Source organism: Peromyscus leucopus, chromosome 13, assembly GCF_004664715.2.
Source record: "Peromyscus leucopus breed LL Stock chromosome 13, UCI_PerLeu_2.1, whole genome shotgun sequence".
NCBI lineage: Eukaryota > Metazoa > Chordata > Mammalia > Rodentia > Cricetidae > Peromyscus > Peromyscus leucopus.
This window is the reverse complement of record NC_051074.1, coordinates 66,035,931-66,051,308: the sequence shown is the minus strand read 5'-3', so window position 1 is coordinate 66,051,308 and position 15,378 is coordinate 66,035,931. Positions and strand designations below refer to the sequence as shown.

The 15,378-nt window shown below is 41.0% G+C and overlaps 1 protein-coding gene across 2 annotated transcripts; it reads right to left on the bottom strand.

The window, feature by feature from the left end:
- Window positions 1-3,453: 3,453 nt before the first annotated feature.
- On the bottom strand, window positions 3,454-14,266 carry LOC114705386 (protein-lysine methyltransferase METTL21C). 2 transcript variants are annotated; one of them, XM_037210449.1, is made up of 5 exons: window positions 13,914-14,266; window positions 11,601-11,691; window positions 8,974-9,125; window positions 5,592-5,709; window positions 3,454-5,142 (listed from the first exon to the last, which is right to left on the bottom strand). In XM_037210449.1, the coding sequence occupies exons 2-5, from the start codon at window positions 11,680-11,682 to the stop codon at window positions 4,748-4,750; spliced, it is 747 nt and encodes a 248-aa protein (XP_037066344.1). In that variant the 5' UTR covers window positions 11,683-11,691; window positions 13,914-14,266; the 3' UTR covers window positions 3,454-4,747. The 2 variants fall into 2 exon arrangements, with proteins under 2 accessions (XP_037066344.1, XP_028743100.1); XM_028887267.2 differs by lacking the exon at window positions 13,914-14,266 and having other exon boundaries at window positions 11,601-11,996.
- Window positions 14,267-15,378: the final 1,112 nt, after the last annotated feature.

The window sequence follows — 15,378 nt, the reverse complement described above, 5'->3', positions numbered from 1 at the left end:
TTCCATTGGTCCACATCTAACTTTAAGCCATGGTGGTCCAATAGAATACAGGAGGTTATTCCAATTTTTTTGTATCTGTTGAGATTTGATTTGTGACTGAGTATGTGGTCGATTTTAGAGAAGGTTCCCTCTGTTTGTGTCTTCTTCATTGTTTCTATTTCACTTTTCAGGTCTTGAACTGTTTCCTTCATATGTTTGATTGCTTTTATATGGTTTTCTTGGCTTTTTTAAAAGGGATTTATTGATTTCTTCCAATTTTTTGTTTGTCTTTAAGGGAATTTTTATTTCCTCCTTAAAGGCCTCTAGCATTTTCATGCAGTTACTTTTAAGGTCACTTTCTGCTTCTTCTACATTGTGATGTTCAGGTCTTGCTGTTGTAGGGCTAGGTTCTGGTGATGCCATATTGCTCTTTATGTTGTTGTATGTATTTTTGCACTGATGTCTACCCATCTCTTCCTCCAATAGGTGCAAGAGGTGCCTGTGTCTGAGTGAGCTACTATTGGTCTACTCTGTGCTTGCTGTGTCTGTGTCTCAGGGGGCCCCTCTGGGTCCAGTCTTAGCTCTTGGTCTAATTGGAGCTAGCAGATTCTGTATCTCAGGGAGCTGCTCTTGGTCCAATCCAAGCTAGCTGACTCTGTGACTCGGGGAGCCTCTCTTGGTCTTATCAGGGCTCTTGGTCTAGTCAGAGCTGGCAGATTCTGTGTCTCAGGAAGTCACTGGTGTTGCAGGGCAATGGGTATTGGGGTAGGGTGTGAGTCTTGTAGATTGCTGGGTCCAATGGGGGATTTGGTGGGGGAGCCTGCCCACAGGAATCTTCCCTGCTGGCCAGCAACTGGGGCAGAGATGGGTGGGGGTTCCTGGGGACTGGCTGTGTCCCAGGGCCTGGGTCCTAGAGGCAGGACTCTGGGTTGGGGAAGAGTCACTCACCTCTTGGTCCAATGAGAGCTGGCAGATTCCATGTCTCAAGAAGTTACTGGGGTCACAGGCGGATGGGTATTGGGGTAGGGCTTAGGTCTTGTAGATTGCAGAGTCCGATGGGGGGTGGGGGGTTGGTGGGAGAGCCTGCCTGCAGGACTTTTCCCTGCTGGCCTGCAACTGGGACAGAGTTGGTTGAGGGTTCCCGGAAACTGGCTGTGTTCCAGGGTCTAGGTCCTAGAGACAGGACTCTGGGTCAGAGACCAAAATTGATGTTTATTGGACTTTTTTTAATGTAAGAACCCTTCAAATTGTTTTCTAACATGACGATACTAATTTAATGTATTGTTCATAAAGTAAGGGTCATGAGTTATGGGGGGATTTTTTTTTTGTTGTGGTGGTGGTGGTTTTGTTTTTCATCTTTCTCTGTTACTTTTAAACTGGGTAGTGGTTGTGCTATCTCTTTGTGGTTTTAATCTGCATTTCCACAGTAAATAAAACGCTTATTAGACATATGTCGCTTCTTTGGTAAAGCCTTTTTCTTTTTTTTCTTTTTTCTTTTTTTTTAATTTATTTTTTTTATTTTATTTTACAATACTATTCAGTTCTACATAACAGCCACAGATTCCCTTGTTCTCTCCCTTCCTGCCCCCCTCCCCTTCCTACCAGCCCACCCCCCATTCCCACCTCCTCCAGATCAAGGTCTCCCCCGAGGACTGGGATCGATCTGATAGACTCAGTCCAGGCAGGTCCAGTTCCCTCCTCCCAGATTGAGCCAAGTGTCCCTGCATAAGTCCCAGGTTTCAAACAGCTAACTCATGCAATGAGCCCAGGACCTGGTACCACTGCCTAGATGCCTCCCAAACAGATCAAGCCAATCGACTGTCTCACCTATTCAGAGGGCCTGATCCAGTTGGGGGCCCCTCAGCCTTTGGTTCATAGTTCATGTGTTTCCATTCATTTGGTTATTTGTCCCTGTGCTTTATCCAACCTTGGTTTCAACAATTCTCCCTCATATAAACCTTCCTCTTTCTCACTAGGCTCCCAGCCCCTGGGGCCTAGCATCCAGATTCCTCAGTCCTTGGATGAGGTTTCTGGCACAACTATTAGGGTCCAGTCATCCTTTGTTCCACATCTGGCATCCTCCTATGAATGAGTACATACCATATTTGTCTTTCTGAGTCTGAGTTACCTCACTCAGGATGATTTTTTCTAGATCCATCCATTTGCCTGCAAACCACTTGATGTCATTGTTTTTCTCTGCTGAGTAGTATTCCATTGTGTATATGTGCCACAATTTATTTACCCATTCTTCAGTTGAAGGGCATCTAGGTTGTTTCCAGGTTTTGGCTAGGTGAAGCCTTTTTCAAAGTTTGTTCACTCTTTTTCATTTGGACTGTGTTGTTATTTTAGTTCTTTATGTATTTTTATATTAGCCCTGTATTATGTTGGTGTAAATTTTGTAAATTTTCTGCTAGTAAATTTTAAAAAGCAAAGTTTTTTGTGGTTGGTATGATCCAGTTGCACAATTTTTATTTAATTTTTTTAGGCAGGATCTCACTATGTAATCCTGACTGACCTGGAACTCATTATGTAGACCAGGCTAGCTAGAGATTCCCCCTACCTCTGCCTGCTAAGTGCTAATATTAAAGTAGTGAGTTGCCACACCTGCCACAGAGTAGTTTTAAATTGAAGTATTTTAGATATGATTTCTGAAACATCTTTGTTGATCCAAGGTTACAAAGATTTTGCCCTGTTTTTGTTGTATAATTTTTATTGTGAAATTAGATAAGAGTCAAGGGTGTGTTATATGGCTGTGTACAGGTTTTGTATTCTTGAGTCTATGACTTAAAAAACTACTTTCGCCGGGTGATGGTGGCGCACGCCTTTAATCCCAGCACTCAGGAGGCAGAGGCAGGCGGATCTCTGTGAGTTCGAGGCCAGCCTGGTCTCCAAAGCGAATTCCAGGAAAGACACAAAGCTACACAGAGAAACCCTGTCTCAAAAAAAAAAAAAAAAAAAAAAAAAAAAAAAAAAAAAAAAAAAAACCCAAAAACAAAAAACAACAACAAAAAAGACTGCTTTCCCATTGAATGACCATGGCACCTTTGTCGGAATTGGTTGACAGTGTGTGGGAGTGTCTTTCTGAACTGTATGTTGTTCTGTTGACCCCCACCACCATCATGGCCATCATGTCTTTGTCATACTCAGTTACTGAAATTAATACTGAGAAATGAATGGTTTCCAGATTGAGTTCTCCCACCCATACTCAACAGGGAATAACAGCAAATAAAATAATACTGTAGAGTTCCCAGACAAGTACCATGTTTTTGACATACATTGTACAGTTACCAAAAACACTCTGTCCTTTCCTACACTGTTTCTCCTGTAAGACTTGATCCTGTAATTTCTGTATCCTAAAGCAGAGTACTGCAGAAAAGTTCTTTTTTTTTTTTTTTTTTTTTTTTTTTTTTTTTAGGAAAGTATAGCTAATGTGTTTGTCAATATTAGTTGTTTTTATTTATTTAGTGAAAGGATACATAATTTCATATGTGTGTGTAACAATGGTTGTCAGAATTTTGTTTTTTCTTTCTCAAAAGAAAAACTTAACTCTAATGTATGGGGGGAGTATGCATGTTTATTTATGTTCACATTTGTGTGGAAGCCGGAGGTGAATACTGGGTATCTTCTTCAATCACTGTCTACTCTTGAGATGAGGTCTCTGAACTTGAAGCTCACCAATTCAGGTAAGACTGGCTATCCAGCAAGACTAGGGATCCTCCTGTCTCTACCTTCCCAGCACCAGGATTGCAAGAGTATACTGCTGTGCCCAGTTTTTTATATGGTTCTGAAGGATTGAATCCAGGCCTTCATACTTATGTGGCAAGCACATTATTGACTGATCCCCCGCCCAGCCCTGTGATACTTATTTTTGATTTTTATGATGTTTTATGAGAACAAGTAATTCCATTCTTTTCTAATGTTACAAGAACTTTAATCAGAAATTTGTGGAGAGAGAAAAAAACAGGCAATGTAGAAGTCTAATGGGAAATTGTCACATGTAATTGAGATAAAGTACTTATAAATTCTCTAGAGAAGTTTTTGTTAAGATACATATGTGTCTGAGTGTGTTAGTAACATGTATGTGTTAGTGTGTCCAGAAGAGGGCATCAGATCCCTGAGAGCTGTAAAGAGTTGTTTGCTGAACACTAACTTGTTATATGGGTGCTGAGATCTGCAATCCAGTCCTCGTGATTGCATAGCAAGTACTCTTAACTGCCAAGCCATATCTCTAACACCTCGAAAGAGGTTCTTAAGACATCTGTTTCCTCATTCTAGCAGTTTCCATGTTGTGCACCCTTAGTCATTGTTACCCTCCCCCTGCCACAGTCCATATTAATGTCCTAATCACAGTATGCCAATCACCATGGCACACACCTGTAATCTGGAGGCTGAGGCAGGTGCATATCTATTTCAAAGCTGCCCTGGGCTACGAAGACCTTGTCAAGTTCTGTGTTAATAATTATGTCAAAAGCATATTGGCATATGTAAAATCCAGACAGTTACAGCAGAAACAAGGAAGAACCCACTTGTTCATTACATTCTTTATGTAAAATGTGTTAAGCACTTAACTAAGTAAGATTCTTGGGAAGTTTGCAAGTCAGCTTTCATGTTTCTGTGTTCTCTGTAGATACTTAGACTGACCATGTAATCTTATCATCCTGGAAAGTTGTGGTATTGAGTTACACTTGAATTCTAGCTATACCAGTAAGGAACACTGTACCTTCTAATAGCTCATAAGACACCAATACTTTGAAAGGCTCTTTATATATCAGTCCCATTTTAGTATACCTTTAAAAAGTTTGACTGATGACTCTGAATGTTCAGCCACGAGAGTGGTATCAAAAACTTGCTTGAACTTATCTAAAAAGTCATAATCAGTGCTGAATCTGAATTTGTTTGCCCAAAGCACCACAGTGCCTGGCTGGGAAAGGTACACCATGGTAGCGAGTAGCTTATCCAGAAAGTAGTGGTGGTAGACCACATCAGAGGCTAGGACATAATCGTAATAAAAGTTTGACTTAGGGAATTTCTGGTCCAAGTCTTCCCCCCATATCAGTTCTTTCACTTCAGGTAGATGAGCTGTGCATTCCAGTGTGTTTTTTAAAAGATTGTATTGAAGATTTCCTAGAACATCAGGCAGATCTGTTGCCGTGACTTGAGCTCCTAAAAGAAAGAGAAATGGTAATGCTTCATGGAGACATGTAGGTAGCCACAATTTCCTTTATTAGAAGATGGTTAACATCTGCATCTCTAAACCCTGCCTTTGTTGGTATAGGCTGAGCAAACTGATGTTATTTAAACTGTACAGTTTCCTCTTTGTATACCACATTAGATGTCACTAGCATCCCAACTGGAACCTCCATCCCCATTCATGAATGTTAAAGGGATTCAGTTTCATACCTTTGGACTTTCAACTTCCTTGCATAAAAATTAAATGAATTGATGTAGTTGACTAGCTCCTCCAAGACTGTTATCTCTGAATAATTAATGATTCCTGCCATGTGACATTTGGGAGTGATTCAATGAAATTGTGGCCAAGCTATGCATACCCTGTCAGTAGTAAGAAATCAGTATTGTCACAGGAGATCTTGAAATGAGAAGAAGAAACAAACCTAAAAGGCTGGACACAATGGAAACAAGGCCTGGGCCAGCACCAATTTCAAGTATTTTAGCATCTTGAAGATTTAATTCCTCTGTATGCTCTTCCAAATATTGGCACAAAGCTGTAGCCTAAAAAACATTAACAACAATTTCCATTTTGGAATTGGATCATTAGACGCCAGGAGCAGACCACTGTAAGCTTGTAGTTGAACATTAAGGTGTAGCCCTAAATATTTTCAGCTTGTAAGTGTTTTGTAAGAACCAAAATAGCCAGATACTGAGGCTCAGACCTGTAAGCACAGCACTGAGAAACTTGAGCCAGCCTAAGCTACCCTATGATTCTGTCTCTTTCCCCCATCCAAAAAAAAAAGAAAGAAAGAAAGAAAAATTAAATGTCATACCCATCTCTGCTATGAATGTTATAATTCTACCTACAGAACTGGAGAAACAGATTAGTCTCGTCTGAGTCAGACCTGACTGATCTCAAAGCGGAAAGAAAGAAAAAGAGATTAGTTCCACTCTTAGAATAAATGGGGAATGTGCACTGAAAAATAGCAATTCCTACCAGCTTTGTCATATTGAGTCTTTAAATGCTTCAAGTAAGTTACAAATTTGAACACCTTTCTCCCAGTTCTTTCATCAAAATTCAGATTAACTAAGATTGTTACATTGGACAAGTGGCACCGTCCCTCCCCTTCCTCTTGGCTGATAAATACTGTCAGAATAGTACTTGTCAAAGTGTTCAGAGTAGCTTGTTAAAGATGCAGATCTTTAGCTTCTGTAGGTCTGGGTCTGCATGTTTAGATCAACCCTAATGATGCCAGTCTGGATTACAATATGAGTTAGCAAATTAGTTTTTGTGCATGACAGCAAATGTCCTTTTCATTGTTTATTCATTCTTTGTTTCTACTCCCCAAACTTTTCTATAATGAGATAATACCTCATTGATTCACCAAAAATAAGTGTTATTTGCATCAGCTGGGCATGGTGGCACACACCTTTATTCCCAGCACTCAGGAGGCAGAGGCAGGAGGATCCATGTCAGCTTGAGGCCAGCCTGGCCTATGTAGTGAGCCCCAGGACAGGTAGGACCATCTCTCTCTCTCTCTCTCTCTCTCTCTCTCTCTCTCTCTCTCTCTCTCTCTCTCGTGTGTGTGTGTGTGTGTGTGTGTGTGTGTGTGTGTGAGAGAGAGAGAGAGAGAGAGAGAGAGAGAGAGAGAGAGAGAGAGAGAGAGAAATACTGGCTAGCAATGCCCTGGGAAAGACTAAAAAGGTAAGTATGTGCAAGAGACTAACAAATCCATATATACTAGGCCAGGATTGCAGTGTGGACATGGAGATGAAAAGCAGTTGAGCTCTATAGTTTGCACTCTACTTCCTACTCAGAAATGACTGGCCAGAGAATTCCTGGACACCGGCTTTCAGCATTGCAGACCATAAGGTGAATAGCGCAGTAACCCTATTCACCCCATTGCATCCTGTGTTGAACAGATACCTGCAAGGATAATAACAGTTATTTATGCTGTCAAGGTACTCTGGTGGCAGGGCTAAGACAAGTAAACCAGTTACAAAATACTGTGGTTCATGGCATAAGCAAAGCATACAAGTGGAACAGCAGAATAGAGGCTGGGATGTCAGTACAGTCTTCCTCATGCAGGGAGAGACGTGCCAGCTGAGGAAAGATGCAGGTGGCCTGCCGGGTGAGAGTAGTAGATGTCAGACAGCACCAAGGCAAGGAAAGGGGTTTGGGTTGGCAAGAAGTTCTTGTGTGGACCTTCAATATTGAGTACCACCTAGAGTGGCCCAGAACAAAATTCCCTGTACAATCTTGTGAAGATGGCTAAGGCCAGCCTCCCTCTGAGGACACCCTGCCCTCCAATAAGTGTCAACTGAAGTGTCATTTTGACATTTTAAACCCCAAACTCTATCCCTTTAAAACAAAACAAAAAACCTCTAACAGTAACCTGTCCTCTTTTCATGGACAGGTGCACCATAAATCACACAGGAAGTACCATTTTCCCATTTACAGATCCCAAGAGAGGCCAATTTGGTGCACAACAGACTGAAGCCTTTTCCTAATATTTACCATCAATATAGTTACCTATTTACCTAATATAATAGGAAAGGAACATGGAGGTGTGGTATTGTCAAACTTAGGGTTGGAGAAAAGACTTTTGCTGGAAGGAAATCATACCCATGTATAAATACTAAAGGAGCCCCCAGACCAGAAGCCCTGGCTCCTCCCACTTACAACCAATCCCCAGGACCACCTGGAGAGTCTTGTGGGACCCTCTTCATGACTGTTCAGTGCTCCACAGAGCCACCATCATGGCTTCCCAGATCAGAGTCCCTGCGCTATGTCATCTGTGTTACTAAGACAAATTTTAAGAAATATAGTCACAACCTTCTTCCTTCCCCTAGCCAGTCTTCAATCAAAATCTACATTTCAATAAGATCTCAATATAACTCCAAAGGTCTGAAGTTTCTGCTGTGGATCCTTAATTCTGGACAGGCTTGCTTTGGGAAGACTGGCAATACTGGGACCCAGAGCACCCAGGGTTAAGGTTTGCCAAGCCTATGAAGCTTACTGAGCCTTTGTATTCTCAGCTGTGAGGTGTAGGAATAATGTTGCATCAATAACTAAAACTAATGTGGTCCTAGATGTAGTGGCTCATTAATCTTGACAACCATGTCAGCAACTCATTGTTACACCATTAGTTCACATTAGAAATACGGAAACCAAGGAAGAATGGACAAAAACTGCCCATGACCACAAATCTGAAAATAATGGACTTTTTGTCTATTCAGTACCATCCTCACAAGCATGGGAAGTGAAAGGTAGAGAAATGACTGCTGAATGTTTTCTCTGAAGTAAATGCCATTTATCATGTGAAATAAGCCTGAATAAGTTAATGAATGGCTGAGAATGAGGGGATCCCAAAGATGCCTATTGCAAATTCTACACTATAAACTTTTTTCATGTAATAGTTGTATCAGTTTTACATCTCATTTCCAATGTGGTCTACTTATATGTCACTTGAAAATATTTCAGTAAATATTGTTTAGGGTTAGGGGTGTGTGTAGCTCAGTGATGGCACACTTGTCTGTCATGATGAGAAGGAAGAGAAAGGATCAGCAAGGAGCAAGAGGAGGAGGGAGGTACAGGAAAGGGAGAGGATTTTGCTTCAAAGCCAGTGCTGCTGGAAGAATTGCTATTATGTCTGCAGAGCCCAAACACAACCCAAGCCCCTGGGAGACCAGGCTGTTACTCATCAATCAGAAAAGCACAGAGCTGAGAAGGCACATGGCCAGTTGTCCTAGACAACACAGATGTATAAAACATTTTTTTTTTCTTCAGAAAGCCTAACCACAAATAAATGTAGCAGTTCTCACCCCTGGCCATACCACCGTGCCATAGCTCTCAATGGATTCTTGTATAATGATCTTCTTGCCTGCAAATCGATAATGCTCTTGTGTGTAACTGGCATAGTCTGTAGGAACAAATTTCTGGATACTACGAAGAGATGACTCTATCCTGTCAGACTCTGTGAAGCAGAAAAATCAGATGGACCTTAGTAAGATTAAAAATAGATGAAATTTTCCCTAACGGTAGGGCCACCATCAACATTGACTAGATAAAACACAAAACTGAATTACATGGGGGTGATGGAGACTAGAATTCACATGTGACACTTTATATATGGCAAAATGACAAAGGATGCCCCTGGTCTTTCCTTAGGAGAGAACAGAATACTTGTCCCACTGTCTTTTGCCACCAAAGGAAAGCATTGTTATCTGGTTATATGCAAAGTGGCCTGAATGAGCTCTCTGAACTTGGAGGAGCTAGATAAACACACATCTGCCTATTTTTAGCTCTTGGGGTGAGGTAATATTCCCACATGTTGGCAGGAGCACGTTCTCTTAAATCCACAACTACCACCCCCCCGGGCTACCCACAGTTGAACCAGTTCTCTAAGTCTGGGGAGGCTGTTGGCTGAACTCCAGATATTAAATTACAACTGCTTTAAATACTCTTTTAGCCCCATGAGCCATGATAGCAGTTCTCAAATGTCATATAAAATGAGGAAGAGAGCACCTGACAGGGCTGGTATCATGCAGTCACAAATCTTCACAGGTTTTCCAGAGTTTAAGAAAAGCAGTGAGGCAAAAGGAAGGAGGATGAGGATGCTGAGCTCACAACCTACCAGTCCCTGTTGGCCAAAGACTAAAGTGGAACCAACAATGGGGATTCTGTCTTGGAGCAAAAGGGACATGTGCCCCTTGTCTTTGTGTCCTAGGAAATGACTAGGTTTTGACAGGAATAGAATCTGGGCTCTAGGAAATCGATGGGAAAACAATCAGTGAACATTTGATGTCTGTCAGAGCAGCCACTCAAGGTAGAAGAGGAAGGAGGGTGAGTTTGGAAAGAGCCCTACTCAGTGACAGCTTCCTTCAGGGCAGGACCTACAGTGACTTCAAGTGATAGTGATTGTTGCATAGACTTTTAAAAATAAACTAGGGCTTTATAGGTTATGTGTCTATATATGTTTTCATTTTATTTCCTCAAAGTTTATTGTATTTTATGATGGTGTCAGTGTAGGATATATTGGGAACAGGTTCTGACCACAGTGAGGGTGATTGAGTCGTTTATAAATTAACCTAGGGGAAGCCTTTGGTTCTTCTGATGATCTCATGGTTTTTAACAAGCAGACAGTTCTGATGTCCAACACTCAAAAGAAAAATGAATGCAATGGAAAAAAAAATCTGAGCTTCAACTAAGCTGTCAGGACCTGCTCACCAAGAGCCAGCTCAGTCCTGGGCACATCCTCTCCACTGTAGAGCTGCAAGGGGCAAACCTACAGCCTTCACAGTGACCTGACAAATAAGCCCCATCTTTATGAATGATTGATAAAGTCCTAGACTCCTACCCCAGGGCCTTGAGCTGGTGCTGAATCTGGTTCAGACAAATAGCAGGCCAAGGAACACAATGGGGAATGTTGCACTCCCAGTCCCTACAGAGAGGAAGAGACAGGGATTCAAGGGACTTGACAACGATCATGTATAAAAACACACACCATGGGTGGTGTGTGTTCCAGCAACAGAGGAGATGGAAGTAACATGGAAAGCATAGGTCACAGTGAGGTGTGTAAAGTAGGTGGGGTTTTTTTTTTTTTTTGGTTTTTCGAGTAGTTTTAAATTTTATTTAAAATTTAAAAGTAGTGAGACTTAAGTAGTTTTTAAATTTCATTATTTCATATATATGGTTATTTTGCTTTCGTGTGTGCAGGTATATCTGTGTACCATGTGGTTACAGGGTATGTATGGTACAGTATCTGCAGAGGCCATAAAAGGCATCAGATCTGGAACTAGAGTTAAGATGGTTATGAGTATATATATATATATATATATATATATATATATATATATATATATATATATATAGTTTTACATAAGACCATTTGAAGTTCTATAAAAAGAAAAATATCTGTATTAAACTTTGAATATTTTCATTTATTATAGTTATAGTAAACATTTTTAGAGACAGTTATATTTTATGAAAACAATATGAAAAAAATAACACCCTCTTTAGCAGAGGTGAAGTATTTTTACCACTTTAAGTTGTTGTTTTAAATGGCTCTCAGGACATCCTTGATTATGTCTATTCTTATTTGCTTCTGAATCCATGCCCAGGTGTATTTCTAAACTTCCACATGGCTCTAAGGAGAAAATACCCCTGACAAGGATCCACCATAGGAGAAATTTGCCAAAAATGCATCTGAGCAAAAAGAAAAAACATCTGAATTGTCTTTTGATGTTTTTAAAGTTCTTGTTTCAAACATAAAATACTCCCAGACCTGTACGAATAATAAAACGTTGTGGAAGTGGTAAATTAACAATGAAAAATAGATGGTAATTGCTTATATGAAGATATTTCTCTGCTACTCTCTATTATAGTTTTAAAACCTAGACTTTAGAAGGAATATAAATTCTTGTGGCTGGGAAATGCTGTAAGGGCTTACCTACTGAATGTCCTGAGAAGCCATCCTCCTGTGGAGTCCCTGGACACAGGGGCTGTTGTGCTGTGTTGAGACACTGGTCCATAGCCAGAACCTGAGGAAAGGGGAAAAAACACTTCAGACTCAGCCTTGCAGGGTTCCAGAAAGCACTGCTTATCACCTTATTGTCTGCTGAGTCAAAAAGAACCTTTGCTTTTCAGCTTGGTTCCTCGGGGTGAATAAGGCAGCCACCCAAGGAACTGGTCTTATGGAATGAGATGAGGCCCCCTATGTTCAAGAAGAAATGCAAACCAGAGCAAGTGGACCTGGGAGCAAATACTGCTGTTCCCGGTCATGACCCAGTGCTATGCAGCTCATTACTAAGTTCTGGTTTTAATTATTTCAAATAACTTTTGGTACAGAAATTCAGTGAAGAAAGCCTGTCCAATATTGGATACCATTGGGGACACTCATGGACTGTGGGTTAATGGAACTGTGGATAAGAAACCCAGCTTGAATCAGACTCTGAGGCTGTGTTGAAACACAGCACTCTAGCTAAGAGACTGATCTGATTCCCCTTTTGGCATCTCTTTAATCCCCTCACTCACATACAGGAAGACTGATTTGCAACAAGAGAATTGTTGCACTGATAGGCACAAAAGCCACAGGCCTGTTGGACCTGGAGGATCCAGGGCACTTGATGTTTGCTAAGTGGCAAAGCAGACACTGCCATTTGGAGGTTAGTGGGATAAAATAGAAACAGAACCAGCACTAGCAGTGTTTATCTATTCAATAGCTTCAAAATCACAATACTCCCATTGCTATCCCACCTACCTGGGAGGCTGAGGCAAAGGGATCACAGATTCAAGGCCAATCTTGGCAACATAGAGAGGCTCTACCTCAAAATAAAGAGTTTGAGATGTAGCTGAGTGGTACAGTTGGCTTGCATGCACCAATCCAGTGTTCAGTCCAGTTAAGGTGGTGATTAGGGGAGAGAATCCAAGATAAAGGTGAAGTTGATCAGTGACAGAGCCAGAAGTATGAGTGGATATCCAGCTGCAGTCCACACTGTGTCCAGGAGGCTGCCTAGTTCCCTGTGGCTTTCCTAAAATGATATCCAGTGCTTAGTGTATCTTAAGTCCACACTGTAATCTTTCTAACAAGCTTTTGTGGTTTTCATTATCTGAATTTACCATCCTGAGTTTATTGTCATGCCCCAGAGCTGCCCCATCTTGCTGTTTCAGCTATCGAGGGCGGTGACCAGGCACCACTACTGATCTTTCTTACATTCAATCACTCTAGCTCATGAGTGAGCAGTGAATTCCAGAGGTGCTCCAGCCATACAGCATTTATAACTCTACATCTGAAGAGGTCGTGTGACCCTGGGGTCTCTATGCAAAAGGATGTCAAACAAATGAGATCACAGGGGTGTGGTGTGGCAGCATGTCCTTGGCATCTATAGTAAAAGGAGTGTCTAAGAAACTAGACTGCAGTGGGTGGGTGTAATGTGGTGTTTTCATCAACTCTAGTGCCAAGTCATCAAGTAATTACCTCAATCCTCAAGTTTAACAAGCTAGCCAAGACTGTTCCACCCTTGTGCCTCACAGGAGTATCTTTCCCCTTGTAGACACTATCTTTGTTTTGAATTTTTCATCTTTGCAATGACTTCAGGAAGTTAATGGTTTCACCTTTAAAAAGTAGCAGACTGCTTATTGTGTGGTTCAAAAGGGTCTTTGGTGTAGTGAGAAGTCTGTATTAGAATGTTGGCCCTGTTGTGCACAAGTGTTTTGAAAATGCAGTTAATTGTGACATCTACCACATGGGGTTGGAGCCATAATCCAGCAAAGCCCCTCACACATGCAGTTCCCACTGCTATTACCACCTCCAGGGTGATAGAGTGGACATTCAATATTACTACTCCCAGCACTATGGAGTGGACATACTGTATAACCACCTCCAGGGCTATGGAATGAGAATACAGTATGCCCCTGTAACAAAGTGCCTGTCTACCACCATGGGATGCCACACATGTAATCTAAGACACTTCTTTATTGCACACTCAGGGGAGGGAGAACATGTTTCAGATAAGTACCTGGTGACAGTTCTTCTGAAATTAAGAGACCCTTCCCGCCACTGTTGATATGAAAAATTCATTTTCCCCCAAAACAGCTATGAATTAATAAAACAAAACAAGCTTGTACAACTACTATTATTTACTTAGAGTCTGATATTAGTATATATTATTAAAGAATTTTATCTTTCTTAAAGAAATCCCTGGTTAGTGCCTTCAAAACCCTCAAAAACCTTTTCAAACTATTAGTTTAAACATGCCTTTACCTTATGTAGCAGAGATCTCAGTTTGTGTGGCCTCCAGTCTTCAGTGTTTTTTATATAGGACTGCACTTGAAATGGTGAGCTCTTTATGACCAAAAGCCAACCAGTGGGAGTTCAAGTTATTTATGGTATCATTACCTAGAATACTCACAGACGCATTGCTAGACACCCCACTCCTGCCCCATCGAGCACACATAGAAGAATCCTTGCAACATGAAATGGAATGTCTCCCAAAGATCAATAATGTCTAAACAGAGACTAGCTCTGTGGTGTCCTGTTGCTGAGGGCAGGGTGAAATGGAGACTTCTGTTGCAGTTCTGGAAAGAAATGGGAAGTCAGTGGAGGAGGGAATGAATGGGAGCAAAGTGAAGCATATTTGTAGGAAAATTCCATAATGAAACTCAGTACTTTGTAGCTAACCTAAAAGAAATTTAATTAAAAATAAAGAAGTGTAGCTTGGGGCTTGGGGTTTTACACAGTTCTGCAAACACTCCTTGTGGTTAAAGAGGCACTCCTGCTGCAATACACTCCTCAGCATAGGGCTGCCCAAGATGCTGAGCCTAGCAGCCAAGAACAACAGGAGCCACTGCCCAGAAGAAAGGAAAGTGTTTTCCAGGAAGAAAGAACATCTACCCAAAAGAAGGGATGACAGTTAAAGGTTTAAGCCCGTATACAAGGTGTTTGGGGTGAGGACAGAAAGAATAGAACTTTAGAAAGACTCCTCCTGGAAAAAATCTATGGAGTGGAGAGGGAATTCCTGCTCAGAGAGGAAGCTCAGTAACTCTTAAAATAGAATCCATGTCATGAAAAGTAAAGCTGAAAGCAGATTGGACTTAATGAATTATCCAAAGTAAACAGTGATTTAACATGGGTGCACAGAAAAACCAATGCTTTCTTTTCTATCCAACCTCTGTACTCACTACTCTGCCACCATAATCACTATTGTACTTTGTTACATTCTCTGGACTTGGGATCCTTCACTGGATTGCTGGGGTCCCATGTATGCTGGATCTTCTTTCTCATGATTTGAGGGTGAGTGTGCTATGTTTTCCTATCTCTATCAGTTGGATGTTCTCTTCCTCCCAGTGAGTCCAATTCTCTGACTGCACTGTTGTTTCTTACACTTATTTCTACCAGTTTCCTTCATCTCTATGAAAACAATATCAACATCATCATCACAATTTGGTTTAAAATATATAGGAAACTTTGGAAAAATAGATTACATGGTATCACACACCTGTAATCTAGTTGAATGAAAGAGGATCAAAAGTCAGAGGCTAACTTGAGCAATTAAGGACATTTTATTTCAAAATAAAAATAAAGGGTTAGAGGTGTTGGTCAGCAGTAGAGCACTTGCCTAGTTTATAAATTTTAAAACTGTAGTGCATATAATAAAACATAGCCATTCTAAAAACTTCAACAGAGAATGAGGAAAATTAAATGTTAATCAATGCTAGCAAGCATTTTG

What these genes read in the sequence shown, in the direction of transcription:
- LOC114705386 (XM_037210449.1), bottom strand. Translation starts at nt 11,682, where the DNA reads ATGGACCAGTGTCTCAACACAGCACAACAGCCCCTGTGTCCAGGGACT. An exon ending in GCACGGTGGTATGGCCAGGG is followed by an intron (nt 5,710 to 8,973) that starts GTGAGAACTGCT and finishes AATGTTTTTTAG; the next exon opens with GCTACAGCTTTGTGCCAATA. An exon ending in CATTGTGTCCAGCCTTTTAG is followed by an intron (nt 5,143 to 5,591) that starts GTTTGTTTCTTC and finishes TCTTTCTTTTAG; the next exon opens with GAGCTCAAGTCACGGCAACA.